The 14294-nt window shown below is 40.4% G+C and overlaps 1 protein-coding gene across 1 annotated transcript in view; it reads left to right on the top strand.

The window, feature by feature from the left end:
• Nucleotides 1-14294, top strand: part of LOC121954395 (protocadherin-15-like) — a 254356-nt gene that overhangs the window by 90550 nt on the left and 149512 nt on the right. The window contains exon 4 of the mRNA XM_042501870.1: nucleotides 5512-5577. Coding sequence (XP_042357804.1) covers nucleotides 5512-5577 — 66 coding nt within the window. The remainder of the gene's footprint in view (nucleotides 1-5511; nucleotides 5578-14294) is intronic.

Here is a 14294-nt window from a genome sequence, read left to right as displayed (position 1 = left end):
CAATTTTAACATCTGGGTCTTCAGTGCGGTGTGATTTTGTTGGGACCATATAACGTCTCAGTATCAAATGTTTGTCACTACTGCTGTGTTAGCTAGTGCTAACTGGGCAGCAGTTGAACTGACTGTTGTGTGTAATGGCAGCAACATACATTTTTATGATGTTTCGCACCAGTGAAGAGGATTAGTATCCAATGGGAGATGGAAGGATTTTTTTCTCATGTAAGTGTCAGCTTGTGGCTCTTTGCTGCATGTCATCCCCTCTCTTCGTTCCTTTGATGCTATACATTTTGTCCTGTCAAAGGCAAATGGCGCCCCCCCCCCCAAAAAAAAAATCTTAAAAAAAAACAAAACAAAACAGATAGTAGCCTATTAATCGGTCAAAATCTGTATTGTCGGTTAACAGTTAAACAGATATTTATTAGCGTTCCTAATTTAATCTCATATTGCCTCCCAGTGTCCCAGTCTTAGTCATCTCAAGTTAGATATGTTTTTGTCCCTAATCAGGCTAATTATTACCCACTGAGTGGCTGTGCCTATGATTGAGTCACCACAATACTTATTTATTGACCTCGAACTAACTTTATTCAAGACATTTCTTTTGTCTACTGGCACATAATGTTTCTCCACTAGTTCCTCTTTTCTAATGCTATTGATTTTTATCAAGACCAAGGCCTACAGCTCTTTCCAATAATATACCTACACAGTAAGTCACCAGCCCTTTTACAATCATACCATTTTACCCAGGAAATATAGTTGATAAGGAACACATCTATTCTCAAATCTTATTTAAATCACACAAAACCCCAAGCCCGATGAACAGATTTGTTGAAAATCTACAGAAAGTGAGTGTTCTCTATGCTGCAGCATACCCCACTCCCAGATGTGTGTGATCAACTGTGTCTTTCATCTAGCTCCCACTCCTCTGCTCTGCATGCTTTTGACTGTTTACCCTTTTAAACAACTGCATCACATTCGATCATGAGACATTCATTCATTTATGCAGATTGAGAATTCATTTAGTATTTACATTTTGCTCTCTGCCCCCCTCTTTCCATATTACTCTACATTCCATGTGTACATATAATCTGTATAATATTTATAAAAAGCTTGCTCCGCCTCTGCAGTTTCACCCTCTCGCTGCCCTTCTTTCTTCCTAAATCAAGGATGTAGCATTTTAAGGATTTGTCATGGTCTTCTATATAAGTGGATTAATCTATAAGTACTTTTCCAATCATGTATGTTCACTGTATATGTATGTTTGGGTCTGCAGGTTTCATCCTACATTATTATCTTGAGTGCTGCGGGGGGGGGTACAGGAGATTTGGTAGGACAATTTGGCACAGTCTTGTTTAACCTTGTGTTCCCAGAGAGCCAGGGGGAAGTGAATTATTATTCACAGAGGCTTCTTAATGGGAGGAAAGCTTGATGCAGAATGTCAATAGAAAATATCCCCCGCTGTTAAAAGGTGTAAATTTGGCAGGAGGATGGGATCATTACATGTAATATTGAGCATGACTGAGCAGACTTCGTTGCTACTAGTTTGTGTTTGTATTCACGTGCGTGCGTGTGTGTGTGTGTTTGTGTGTGCCTGTCTCACTTCTTTCAACACGTTTGTGCTCTGATCACAATATAGGCCTGTTAGTACTGCAAATGGAGACACTATTCTCTTTTTTCTGCTTGGTTCTGCCTTTTGTCTTCAAAGCAAACTCTTCACATCTCTCTCCTACCACCATGACTACCACTTAAAGCCACACACACACACACACACACATGCATGGTTACACGTGCACGGGCCAAACACACACACACACACACACTCATTCGTACTGAACACACATATGCAAAACTAACAAGGCAGACTGTCTGTGATCCCTTAAAAAGCTTCTCAAAATGAGTGCAAGTAACTTTTATACCACACACACACAAACGCACACATGTGCACGCTCTTTCTACTTCACACGGTGCATATTCTCTCCGAGCAGATTTGCATACTTATTTTGATGTTGCTTGTTGTTTATGTCTCCGATTGCGAGGTGTGACCCACTTGCTCTGTTCATTTTGTCGCTATTAAAGGAATCCCTCATCCTGCTATTTCTTCTGCAGATAGGTAGCGGTTTTCTAATTGCTATGGAATCATAGAACTCTTGAAACGAACAGTGAGTACACTTTCGGAATTAGCAGTGCAAGCTGAGTGTGTGTTACTAATTATTCCCTCAGGATTGCAGATTAGAAAGGGTTCCCAACATATTTTCTGGTTCTGAGAAATGATTTTCACGCAGCCAGTCACACATGGAGAAAGGTGAGATGCACCTGCATGTATGTTAATCTCTGGCAAAAAAGATGTCCAGCTCATGACACTTACTTAAATTAGAAACAGTAAGATGAAGCTGGGATCAATGATTTGCATATAATGCTCCGCACTCTAGCCTCAGGTTTTCATTGCCATTTAATTGCTAATTATTGTGTGTATCTGCACTTTGGAAACAGCCGTGATTAAAAATGCAGCAACATCACATCCTGAGGTTTTTTATCTCTGATTAAAATGCGCTTTTAAACCACCACATTAGTGAAGTCTCGGGGGCATGCATTTTTAACAAGAAAACTATCCACTGTTATGCACCTGGCAACAGGTGTGTAGTTGCATGAGATGAGTCAGGCAACAGAAGGTGGGTGTGAAACCCAAGCACGCTGACTGTTGTGGTGTCATTAACCATGTGTCTCCTTTTTTTCTGTCCATCTCTGATTACATGTGATGGAAGTGGACACTACCTTATAGAGAGCTGCTTGAGATGTATTATATGTCAAGATGGAGGCAGAGCGATTTAAAAAAAGAGAGATGAAAGGGGTGCCAGTCTTCTTTTAGCTGTTTTTTTCTTATTCCAAAACACACGATACCACTTAATTTACAAAGAGAGAGTGTTTTTGAATTGATTCTTGTTTGTAATGCACCCCACAGCATCTCTAGTGGAATAATGTCAGCCAGCAGCAACTGGCAGCATGAGGTGATCAGCTGGCCATATTTGTAAAACCTCTGTATGGTTCACTAACATACACCATTTCTCTAGCGGAGGTTTCTACAGAATAACCTCTGAAACTGTCTCCTCTCCCCTGTTTTCTAATATCTGTTTGTTTTTATAATGATCTTTTTTCCTCTCCTAACACCAGAGTTCTTCCTAAACCAACTGTATCATACTTTTCTTTTCTTCCATGCTTCTGCTCTGCTTCCTTCTGGCTCCACTAACCTCTGACCCCTTCAGACTGGCAGTATGAGGGTAAGAGGGCAAGCATTTGTTGTCCGTTTTCCTTTTGTTTCAATTCAAACGCCCATATTCTCCTCCACCATTTCCCTCTACCTCTGTCTCTCCCCTTCTCATTTAATGCTGAACTTTCCTCAAATCAGCTTCAGAGCGCGCATCGCTTCGCAGTGCCTGCTCCTCTACACTAGACACCTTCCTCCTGTCTCCTCTTCTCCACCTCTCCTGCTGCCCCATCTGGTGCTGTCTGTCAAGCTGCCATTACCTGAGTCCCAAGTGCTCGTACCATCTAGCTGCTGTGACCTCCATCTGTGAAACCGCTCTCGTCAGTGCTCTACTTATGATGTTGCCACATGCTTTGACCACCCCGTTTGTCTGGTGTCAGTATCGTGTGGTCCATTCCCGTTGATGTTTGTGCGGTGGCAGTCATATATGCCACCTGCTATAAAAAAGATGTGTCAACTTGACAGCTTATGGCATGACAGCGAGGCAGTGCAACAACATTTTAAGGTTTTTTTCCTCGGACCAATGAAATATTCACTGTCAGTATGTCAGGTTTTTTTTTTTTTTTTTTTTTTTTTGCAATGCTGTTCTAGCTTTACTGTAGGCTGTAGTCAGACAATACTATATATCAGTCCTTCATTTAAAATACTTTTTAAAGATTCAATGTGTAGGGTTTCGGCGGGATGTTTTGGCAGAAATTGAATGTTAAATAAATTTTACATATTTTTTTGAGTATAATCTGATAATAAGAATCTTGTTTTCGTTACCTTATGCCCAGGACACACTGCATGTGTGAGCAGCGTGTGAAGGTAACCTCGCCAAACTGCTGCATCTTGCACGCTTATGGTGTTCACACTGACAATGTTGTTAATGCGATGCTTCTGTAGAGCTGCCTGCTGGTATGACTGCTGTTATACTTTTAATGTTACTGTGTAACAGAAACTGCAGTAAAAGAAAGAACACTTACGTATGCAATGTTTTCTGGGCATGGGAATAAGCCGTTTCTTTCCACGTGTGGTGTCCTCATCAATGGAAATTGTTGCACTGGCTCTTTCTAGTAGCCCAGAATGGCCAAACCAAATTCTGACTCTAGATAGACCACTGAGTTTTTGCGTCCGCCACTGTAGTTAGTAGCCCATCCACACAAAAAAAAAGTTAGAAAAAGACAGATTTTTCAGTGGGAAACAATTTAACTTTGTTTTTTTTTTCTTAACGGATTTAAATCACCAGGTCTGTTAGTTTTGGAAAGTAAGAGACCTTTGTGGATAATTTGGCTCCTGGTAAAAAAAAAAAAAAAAAAATCTTCCTAAACATCTGGATCTTAAGTTTTCAGAGAAAAAAGCTAAATCATTGTAGAAAAACACAGATTTGTAAAACGGCTTTATTCATTGTTTTTGCCACTTTTCATCACCTGGTCTGTTTGTTTTGGAGAGGAACAGACCTATGCAGATAATTTTGCTCCTTTTTAAAACCTCCTGAACACTAAACACTAAAGGGATTCTTTGGGGAGAAGTGTTACTTAATCCCTCTAAATCTTCCACACTGTTCTTTAAGTAAAAGTAGGCAAACATTAGCAGCAAAATGTACTTAAAGTATCAGAATTAAAAAAAACAAAAATCCTTTTGCTGAAAAACATTCCCTGTGACTGATACATTTTTACATATTACATGATTAAAATGTAAATACAAATGCATCCGTGCGTAGCCTCCTGTAGGTTTCCAACCTATAGGGCTTTGGCCTATAAGATAAACCATGGATTGGTGGAGGATTAATGCTGTAGAAAAGACAAAAGACAGTTTTGCTGCTTAAATTTAAATTCATTTTGGAACTTTCTTAAATTGTTACTTTTTTTTCAAAATACTACTGAAAATATCTAAGAAATTTAAGAGGAAAATGTCTTTAGAGGAGAGGATAAAACCTCATAAATATCTGAAATGTGACAAGAGGCCTCAAGTGTTATTTTTTGTTGTTGCTGTTGTTGTGGTCTGGTTCCATTTTTAAAAGTATACTGTATTTTATAGGCTCTGTTTAGAATGTGAAATCCTAATCTGGAAAAAGATAAAGCTATCAAATAAATGTAGTGGATTAAAAAGTATATCTAACTCTGAAATGTATTTGATTCTACACAATATATAGTTATTTTCATAAGCTGCCATGAAGCACAGTATACTTTAGGGATTAAATTATTTAAATACAGCACAGAGAGACTGATCGTCCTTTATAATAATTTGTTTTGTTTTGGCTTTCTCTGCAGCGTGTAAACTGTACCGGCCAGGCCCCCCTGCAACCATTGTGACCATTGACGAGGAAAGCCCCAATGGTATGTACCCTCAGTTGCCCGCCTATGCTCCTCGCGTATGTGTGCTCCACTTCATCATACATTCAGTATAGTAAACGCTTCTGCATTCAAGTAGTGTGGATTACACTGTTGGGATTGTTTCTTTCTGTTGCTTTGGTAATGCAATACATATTAATACTACTTCCCCTTGTGGGACTGCTCGGTGTTGTCGTGTAATGGAGTACAGTCGCTCAGCTGATGATCTCTCGGGGCAGGTTGGTTGTGGGAGATGTTTTGTCAGACATATTTGATTGTCATTTTGATTGTATTTTAAATTAAAGATAAATAAATTCTAGTTGTTCTGGGTGAGTATATTTGTTTAACTCTCCCCGGGTAAAGCATAGGTGTGTGTTTGTGTGTGTGTATGTCTGAGTGAGTGAATACAGATGGTGTTTGTCATACGGATGTGACATGGGGCTCCATTAATGAGTTGTGTGCTCCCCGTGCAGCTTGTCTTTACCGTGGTATTCCTGTGCTACAGCCGTACAGGAAACCGCCGATGCATAGAGGAGACACGCAGCACTTGAGTGGGTCAGGTGCAGCTATTCTGCCCCTTTTTTTCTCTTCTTTCCCCATCTTTTTTTCTGGCCTCTCCATCACCTGCAAACACTTGTCAGCTCTCTCTTCTCTCTCACCTTCATGGCTCTTTGCTATGAGTTTTGAGCATTTGCATTTTGTTGATGAGCTTGTGTGTACGTCCGAATACTTGGTGTGTATGTGATGGGGAGTGCTGACTACTGCTCTGGGCGGGGCTATATGTTCATTAAGGGAATGAGAAATGCATTCCCCCTAAATGGAGCAGGTGTGTGTTTGTCTCAGCTCTCCCTGCAGATATTAGTTCTTTAGGTTAATAGAGTTTAATGAGCAGCTCTGACTGAAGCTAGAATCCAGAGCTTGTTTATACAATTACAATACTATTCCACAGATGCTCTGCTGCTTCCCTGCAATATGTGCTTTGGGCATTGCTTTGTGGGTGGTGTGTGAAGGAGAAATGTGTGTGTACACATATGCATGCACCTTATGTGCATATTTGTGTCCCAAGAGTATGATTGGGTGGCTCTGTGTCAGATGAGGCTGCAATTCGTCAGTGCAATAGCCTCCAATTCAGGCTGTCATACTGTCTCACCTACTCCTTCCTCTCTGTGTGTGCAGCTGTGATTTGGGGCTTTGATCGATTGCCGGGGGAATGTGTGAGATGGAGGTAGCCAAGCCTGCATCCGAAAGCCTCCCTCGGCCCACATGCGTCGATGCTCTGTGTGTGAGGGATTTGCGCTAATCTTCCTCATAAAGCACTCATTTACCTGGGATACGGGTCTCTTCTGGCTCCGCCGTCCTTTTATTTATCTCTCCGTGATGAAACGGCCCAGAGCCCGTCCTCCCCATAATGGAATGTAAAACAGGCAACCAGCCGTTATTGACCAAAGCAATTATCCTTCTAAATGTGTTTCATCTCTTCTCTTCTGTCACACAGAAACCATACAAATGGCACGTAATAAGATTCCATCTTTCCTGAGCGTTTGCCTTTATATTCATTCATGTCAGTGAATGGGAAAAGCAAACAGCATAATCACCCGTCTGTCTGGCTTTGTTTGGCCGAGGTCAAAAAAGATAGACAAACAAATACATTTAAAATTGTTGGCTCGTCAGAAGAGCTAATTTAACATCAGTCAGAAGAGCCAAGAAAGTCTAGGGTTCCCTGTGGAAGTGGGGTGTTGCTCAGAAACACGATAATATTTGCAAGACACTTTACTCTTATCAGCAGCTGCTTGCTCATTGATTGTCTGGGGTGGAATTATATTTGACTCAGTTAAGACAATAGGCTTTAGCTTAGACTTTATGAAATAAGCCCATTTTCTTGCTTTTGTTTTCATTTCAGAGCACTATGTTACATTTTGGAGGTTTTCACTCAAAAGAAGCAGATAGTCACGTGAGGATAGCAACACAGTTGCTCAAATGAAGTGTAGCATGTTTAATTTATACAAGCTGCTGCTTCTGCAGACCCACTGACAGGTGCCAGACACTACACTTGCAGAGTAGATATCAATTGGGAAGACAACGCTTGTTTTCTATAGGCTCCTTTGTTTATTCAGCCTATGAGCTAAATCCAAAAGCAGTTAATCAGATTGAAGAGATTTTTATCTCATTGGATAGGGGCAGCTGGATATGAGCAGAGAGGGAAGAGAGAGGGTGTGTGTATTTTCTCAGTGACTGAAAGCTTCCGACAACAGTAGTGGGAAATCAGTGTGTCCGTAAATGAGCGTGCCGTCTCCTGGCTTTTATCTTGTCTCTGCAAATTCGTGATTTGTATCAGCTGTTGCCTGAGGCGTGCAAGGGTCCTCTCAACCCTCTGCATATTGAGCAACAGCTTATAGGAAATCAGAAAGGAGTGTTGCTGAAGGGCTTTATTAAAAAGGAGTCCATTTAGCATTCTTTTATGAGGTGTTTCTGCCAAGGTAGATCCACTCCAAATGCTGATAAATCATGGCATCTTGAGGAAGGCTGACATCCAGTTGAAGGAGGCAATCAAAATAAAAATCCTCCACAGGCTGATGGTGCAAGTGAGCAAATCAGTCACTGAAATGCATCCTTGACCTTAAACATTACCCCACGGATACACTGAATGTCCACAACAAGTGGTTTAATCGAACCAATTCAGCCAGAGGTAAGGGAATCCCTTTGGTTATTGCACATTTGCTTTGACAGTGACTCCTAAAGCAGGAGTTTTTTTCTCCTTAGATGAACCCGAGTATGGGATATTTTAATCCATTTGGGGTTTAAATTGATTCATAAAACTCTGTAATGCTGGAATTTCTCTTATCAGTGAAGTCCATTGCAAGTACTGGCCTGGGCAGTTGTCCAGCTTCATCCGATAACCGCTGTGTTACAGTGGACTTACAGTAATTGTTGTGACAAGCTCTTTGAGTAATTCATTATAAGCCTCCCATTAAGGCTGCAGTCATCACCCGTCTTAAAACTGTACAGTAGAAGGATAGTAAATACTTCATGTTAGCAATTTCTATTTGCATGAGCTTCATATTTTATATTGTTCTCATAGACCATAAAATCATTGACGTAGCAACCATGATGTTACCCATTGGTTTGTGGACTCCTGTTGTGAAGTGTTTAGTTGGGCATTTTAGGCTGTCGCCATCTTGGTTTTGGGAGGCTGAAGAGGTGGAGGAGCGATGGGTGGATGATGCCTCGCAGACAGCCTGTCACTTGAAGTGGCCAGCCCTTAATTATGTCTACTTTTAAGCCGTGTTTATCCTTTCATTCAATATCCATAACTGCTTATCCTGTTCAGGGTCATGGGGGAGCTGGAGCCGGGTCACCAGGCTATCACCGGGCTGACACAAAGAGACAAACAACATAAAACTCTATATTTGAATAAAATGGTGATAAAAACTAACACTTTATCTGAGAGCGGCACTCCAACACGAAGCACTCCTTACCTCTCCATCATTTTGTGCCCCTTTTGTTGTTACAAGCACTCAGACCAATCATTCATGACGGATAGTACCCTCTTTTTGGAAGGAAACAATATCCTTGTCTCTTCTCTGCCTCTTCACGCTCGTCTCTGAACTTGCACCAAAGTCAACCACACAAAGCTCGTCTGATGGAAGGCGAAGTGACAACTGCGCCGGGCTGCGTGAAGACTAAACAAAGAGAGCGACGTAAAACTTCTGCACTGTTTGAGCTGTTTCTCTGGTCTATTGTCAACTCCTCGCTTTGTGCTCAGACTCTGTGTTTCTGTTTTTAGACCCAAGACAACTGGCCACAGAGAAGCCTTGACACAGCATTAAAAGATTTGATGGAGCTGAAATGATGGCAAACAGAGACAACATGGAGTGCAAATGCTAAATACCATGCAGTCTCTCTTCTATAACTCTCAGATAGTTGTGCAGGCTTTTTTCCTAAACAAAACACCAGACCATGTGTTTTCTGGTTTGCCACCAGGATTGAAGGGCTCAGAGGCAGCGGTAGAAAGTTTTAAATGTGTTAGCAGGTTTAAACAATTAATGGGATGAGCAAGCCTATGCGAGGGTTTTTCTCCGCCACCCTGGACTCATTAGCTTCTCTCCTTAAAGTTAATTCAATCCCTCACACTGTTTCTCTCCGCCGAGCTTGTCATTAGTTCACCCATGCTCTTTTGCTTTATACCATGTTGCATAGTTCGTCTGTTGGAAGCCTTTGCCTTTATGTCTACGTCTTTTTTCTATATTCCTAGAAACAACATCTAGCCTGTTATAGGTGCTTGATGTTGTCTGTTTATGTGCACTTTATGATCATTGAATATTTGTCATGCACCTGTTGAGACCTCTTACCCGTAAAATATGGAAATTAATTAATACGCAGAGAAATTATGTTAGAATTTCTGATGCTTCCTTTGGAAAGAGGATATTAAATCAGACTTTAAAAGTCAAGTTGTTCAGCATGCTTTAAGAACCAACGCACTGGCTGCATGGAAATTAAATATGTGGTTCAAATTAAGGGGCAGTTTTCCTAATTAAAACTGAGCTTCCGCAGGCCGACATGAAAAGGCTGTAATTTTTATTCCATTAGGTGCACCTGGAAGGCAATAACATGTCCTCCGAGGTTAGCAAAACAGCGGGCTAATACTCCAGTTAGACACCCCCAAGCAAATAGCCCCGTGCCTTACCATGATGAATCTTCAAACACCCATAGTCCTGAATTCCCCTGGTTTCAAACAATAGCAGTTGTCAACAGGGGAGCAAATTGATAAATGGGGCTTTCAGTGTAGCACTGTACAAAAAGTAAAGGCATAATTTGTAACCCTTTTGCCAAGTTGGGTAAAAAAAAAAAAGTCTTGATCCCGGCACAAGGTATATAGCTTCATCGTTTGCCACAAGTAAACACAGTTGACTATCTGTTGTCTGTTGGCCACCCAGTTGCCTTTGAGTTGTTTCTCAGGAAACATAACTGGCAATTTTGAAGATTTGCATCTCAGGCAAGGACTTTACTGTTCTGCTGTAAACTGCTTGTGATACCTTTGAAACATTCTGCAGTATGATATGATTTTCAAGATATCGCCAAGCCCAAATCCACAAACTTTTCAGTCAACCTACATTGTTGCATCGTCCACATGATGCAAAGACTAAAATGCTGTTCAGTCAAATGTATTCTGTGTCAACCCCTTAATCTGATCTTTAACCCTAACCCTTGAATCACAGGTCTAGGGTTTACATTAAGCCTTGGAGCTGGGTGGTCTTTTCCTAACCCGAAAATAGTTGATATTGAACATGAAAAAGTGCAGTTAATTTATGTCTAATATCTGATTCAGTGCATTTGGTTTAGTGAGAGGTTATATTTTTAACAGCTCCAATTCAAAAGAAAAACATATTGAAAATATATTCTCACAAGGTTGGCTCTAATTTTGCTGATCAGGACTCTGGACTTTCCCAGTCTGCTCAATAATTGCAACTTAGCAGGAGAGGAAACATCTGGGCAAATCTGGCTGAAGCTACCCAAGTGGCCAATTTGATTTTCGTGGAGCTGTGAATATGTTACTCAAACAAAACGAGCACTGCTGTTCTGTATGCACACGCAGCCGCACATTTAAAAAGGGTGTGTGTATGTGCTTGTCTATGTGCACTCACTGTGAGTGAGTGAGTGAGTGAGTGAGTGAGTGAGTGAGTGAGTGAGTGAGGACATATAGCACCTTGTTTTATCATATTCTATGCAGATGTCTGATTATGCTTTAGCATGTCCTCTCTTTTCCCTAATCTGTGTTTCAGTCTCTCTCTCTCTCTCTCATTCTCTCTCTCTCTCTCTCTCTCTCTCTCTCTCTCACAAACACACACACACACACGCACACACTGGTCTTAATTCTATGATCACATCCAGTTGTGATGATTGCTAGGTCATCAATATATAATTAGAGCATAGCTGAAAGGCGGGATTAGTGCACAGAGCACCTGCTCCATGTGGATTAGAGAGCAAAACGGGAGGGTGGGACACGCAGTGAGGCTCAATTATACACTATACAGTGCATTGTGTCTAGCTCAGTACACCAACTTTATTTTTGTATGGTTTATGCACCTAACAAGCCATTTTTTCTTATGACGTAATTTATGGTAAAAACTGTCTGGTCTCCCAATGCTGAAAGTCTTTGTTAATCAGATTTAAAGTGGCCGGCAACAGCCTTTACTCTCCCGTCTACTAGCCCCTAATTAGACCACTAGTCTTGTTAATGCTATTGTTTTTCTTTAGAAGTGGAAAACATATGTAAATGTTTGATGTGCAAATAAAGACAGCAATTATAGAATATTGTGGAGATAAACGGTCAGCATAATTACTCCTGTTCCTGTTGTAAATCACTTTGTACTTAGCCTGATAATGCCATAAATACAGGCCTTTCATGTGTTACGCAGCACTGCAACATTATTTGAATGAACATTCACTGGTTTAAATATCAGTGTAAAATGCTCTGTCTCTGAGATGCAAATAATCTCTGAGTCAAATTGCTTAATTTATTTTAATGTGTTTGCTCCATGCATGATCAGAGAAAACAGCATGTTCAGTAAATGACCACTAAATTCACCCAAGCTACTTTGTTTTCTGTCACCAGATATTTTTTTTTTCATCTGACAAAAGAAAAGTTTTTTTTTTATTATAATATATATATATATATATATAAGTACTTGTCCTCACTGCATTATTCAGCTGGTTTTCCCAAGAATATGGTGGGATTGTCATCTTAGATTAATAGTGTCGTCATAGAATATGTGTTTTTTTATTTCCATCTCTCTAAGGGAATCCCTGTCTTCTTTCACTGCAGCATCTCCCCCTTTGTGTACGTGAAGAGACTATAGAACAGAATGATGGTTGCTAGTTTTCCACACTGTACTGTGGCAAGACGAGTGGAGAGATCACTGCAGTATGTAAAAAGTAATGTGTTGGCTTCTGCATGAACAACATCAGAGTAAAATTCTCCCCGCAAATACACAGGAAACTGAAAATTATTTAGAGATTATGTAATGGGTGTGATTTTTAAACAAAAAAATCCTTTTTATATTGTAACTCGCTTGACATTCAAAGACTTTTTCTCCCCTAAAGCTGTAGAGCCAACGTTGTATTGATGGCATCATCAGTCGAGAGAACTGGGAGCTGCTCCACAGAAACAATGATGCCAAGTTTGTGGGCACCATAATGATGCTCTGGGTGATTTTAATGATGCTGGCATTTTCTGGCTTATAACTGTTCACACTGCATTGAAATTAAGGTTAATCAAAACCTCCTTGAGTCTTTGGAGTCGCACAAAGCTCGCTGTCAACAGAATGGCTCACGGTTTTTGCTCTGTGATGGTCCCTCGTTAGGAAATATTGATTGTATATTCTGCATTATGCCAGAACTTGTAGGAATTACTGGTGGATTTTGCTGCTCTGGTTTATTGAAGGAAGGCAACCATTGATTTTTGCATTGTAGGAAAACACATATGCTGTGTGTGTGCTTCGACCTTTGCAAAACCTGCTCTTGAGGCGTGTTTGTTTTCTTTAAAATACAAAAACACTGGGGAATATCTATCACTTTTAAAAGCAAAACATCAGGTTTGTTTGTGTGCATCAGCTGATGATTTGCATCCCTCTCTTAATAAGATATGCAGCATTCACCAATTAATTTCCAGCATATTGTAATGAGATTGTGGATTAGTTTAATCCTCAGATTAGGTTGAACAGACATTAAAATAATTGGTCATTCGTTTTTTATGTTTGGATCTCATTTTCAAGCAATACAAATATGCACACAGAATACAATGTTTGCTGATCAACAATAGACACGCTGCTGTGGAGATTGAACCATGCATTTCTGTCAGTCATCATGGTTATAAAATAATGCTGGCAAATTGACTGCACTTATATTTTGCTTTCCAACCTTCATTGGACAAAGCATTATATAGTTTGCTTCTTATTCACATATTCACACTCTCAGAGCAATTTAATGTTATTTAATTATTTAAGGATTAACCCCCTCACCAACATCTACCATACAAACCCATCTGCCTCCTGAGTTACAGCTGCCTCCGCTTGTCAGGTGTTCTCTGCAACAACACAACATCCAAATTACCCTTTCCTACCTGACCTTTAAAGCTAATGTGGAATGGCTGAAGGAGTTTGCTGACTAATGTTGAAGCGTCTTGGACCTGGGAATGACAAAGCTGATCAGCTGTTCTGTCACTTTCTATACTGAAATATCTCAGCAACCATTGCATGGATTGTCATGACATTTTGTGCAGGCATTTGTAGAGCCAAGAGGATGCAGCCTGATGGGAATCCCCTTAGTTTTGTGCCTCCATGCTGGAGATAGTTGTGGCCAGAGGCATTATTATTTTGGGTTGTCCCATTGTCGTGAATGCTATATCTCAAGAATGCCTTTCTTCAAATGAGGCACAAACATCCACTTAGACCCAAGGATGAACTGATTTGATCTTAGTGGTCAAAGGTCACTGTGACATGGGCCCATGTTATTTTTATTAACATAATATCTTAAGAAGGCCTTAAGGTTTCCACAAATTTGGCACAAATGTCCACTTCGACTCAAGGAGGAACTGATTAGATTTGGTGGATTTTCTTTTGTGAGATCACAGTGACCTCACAAGACATTTTTGGCCGTAACTCAAGACCCAAATTATGACAGCATTTTCTACAAATGTCTAAAAGGATAAAATTATGAAAAGCTTA

This window comes from Plectropomus leopardus, chromosome 15 (assembly GCF_008729295.1).
Source record: "Plectropomus leopardus isolate mb chromosome 15, YSFRI_Pleo_2.0, whole genome shotgun sequence".
Classification (NCBI taxonomy): domain Eukaryota; kingdom Metazoa; phylum Chordata; class Actinopteri; order Perciformes; family Serranidae; genus Plectropomus; species Plectropomus leopardus.
This window is presented reverse-complemented; position numbering and strand designations above follow the sequence as displayed.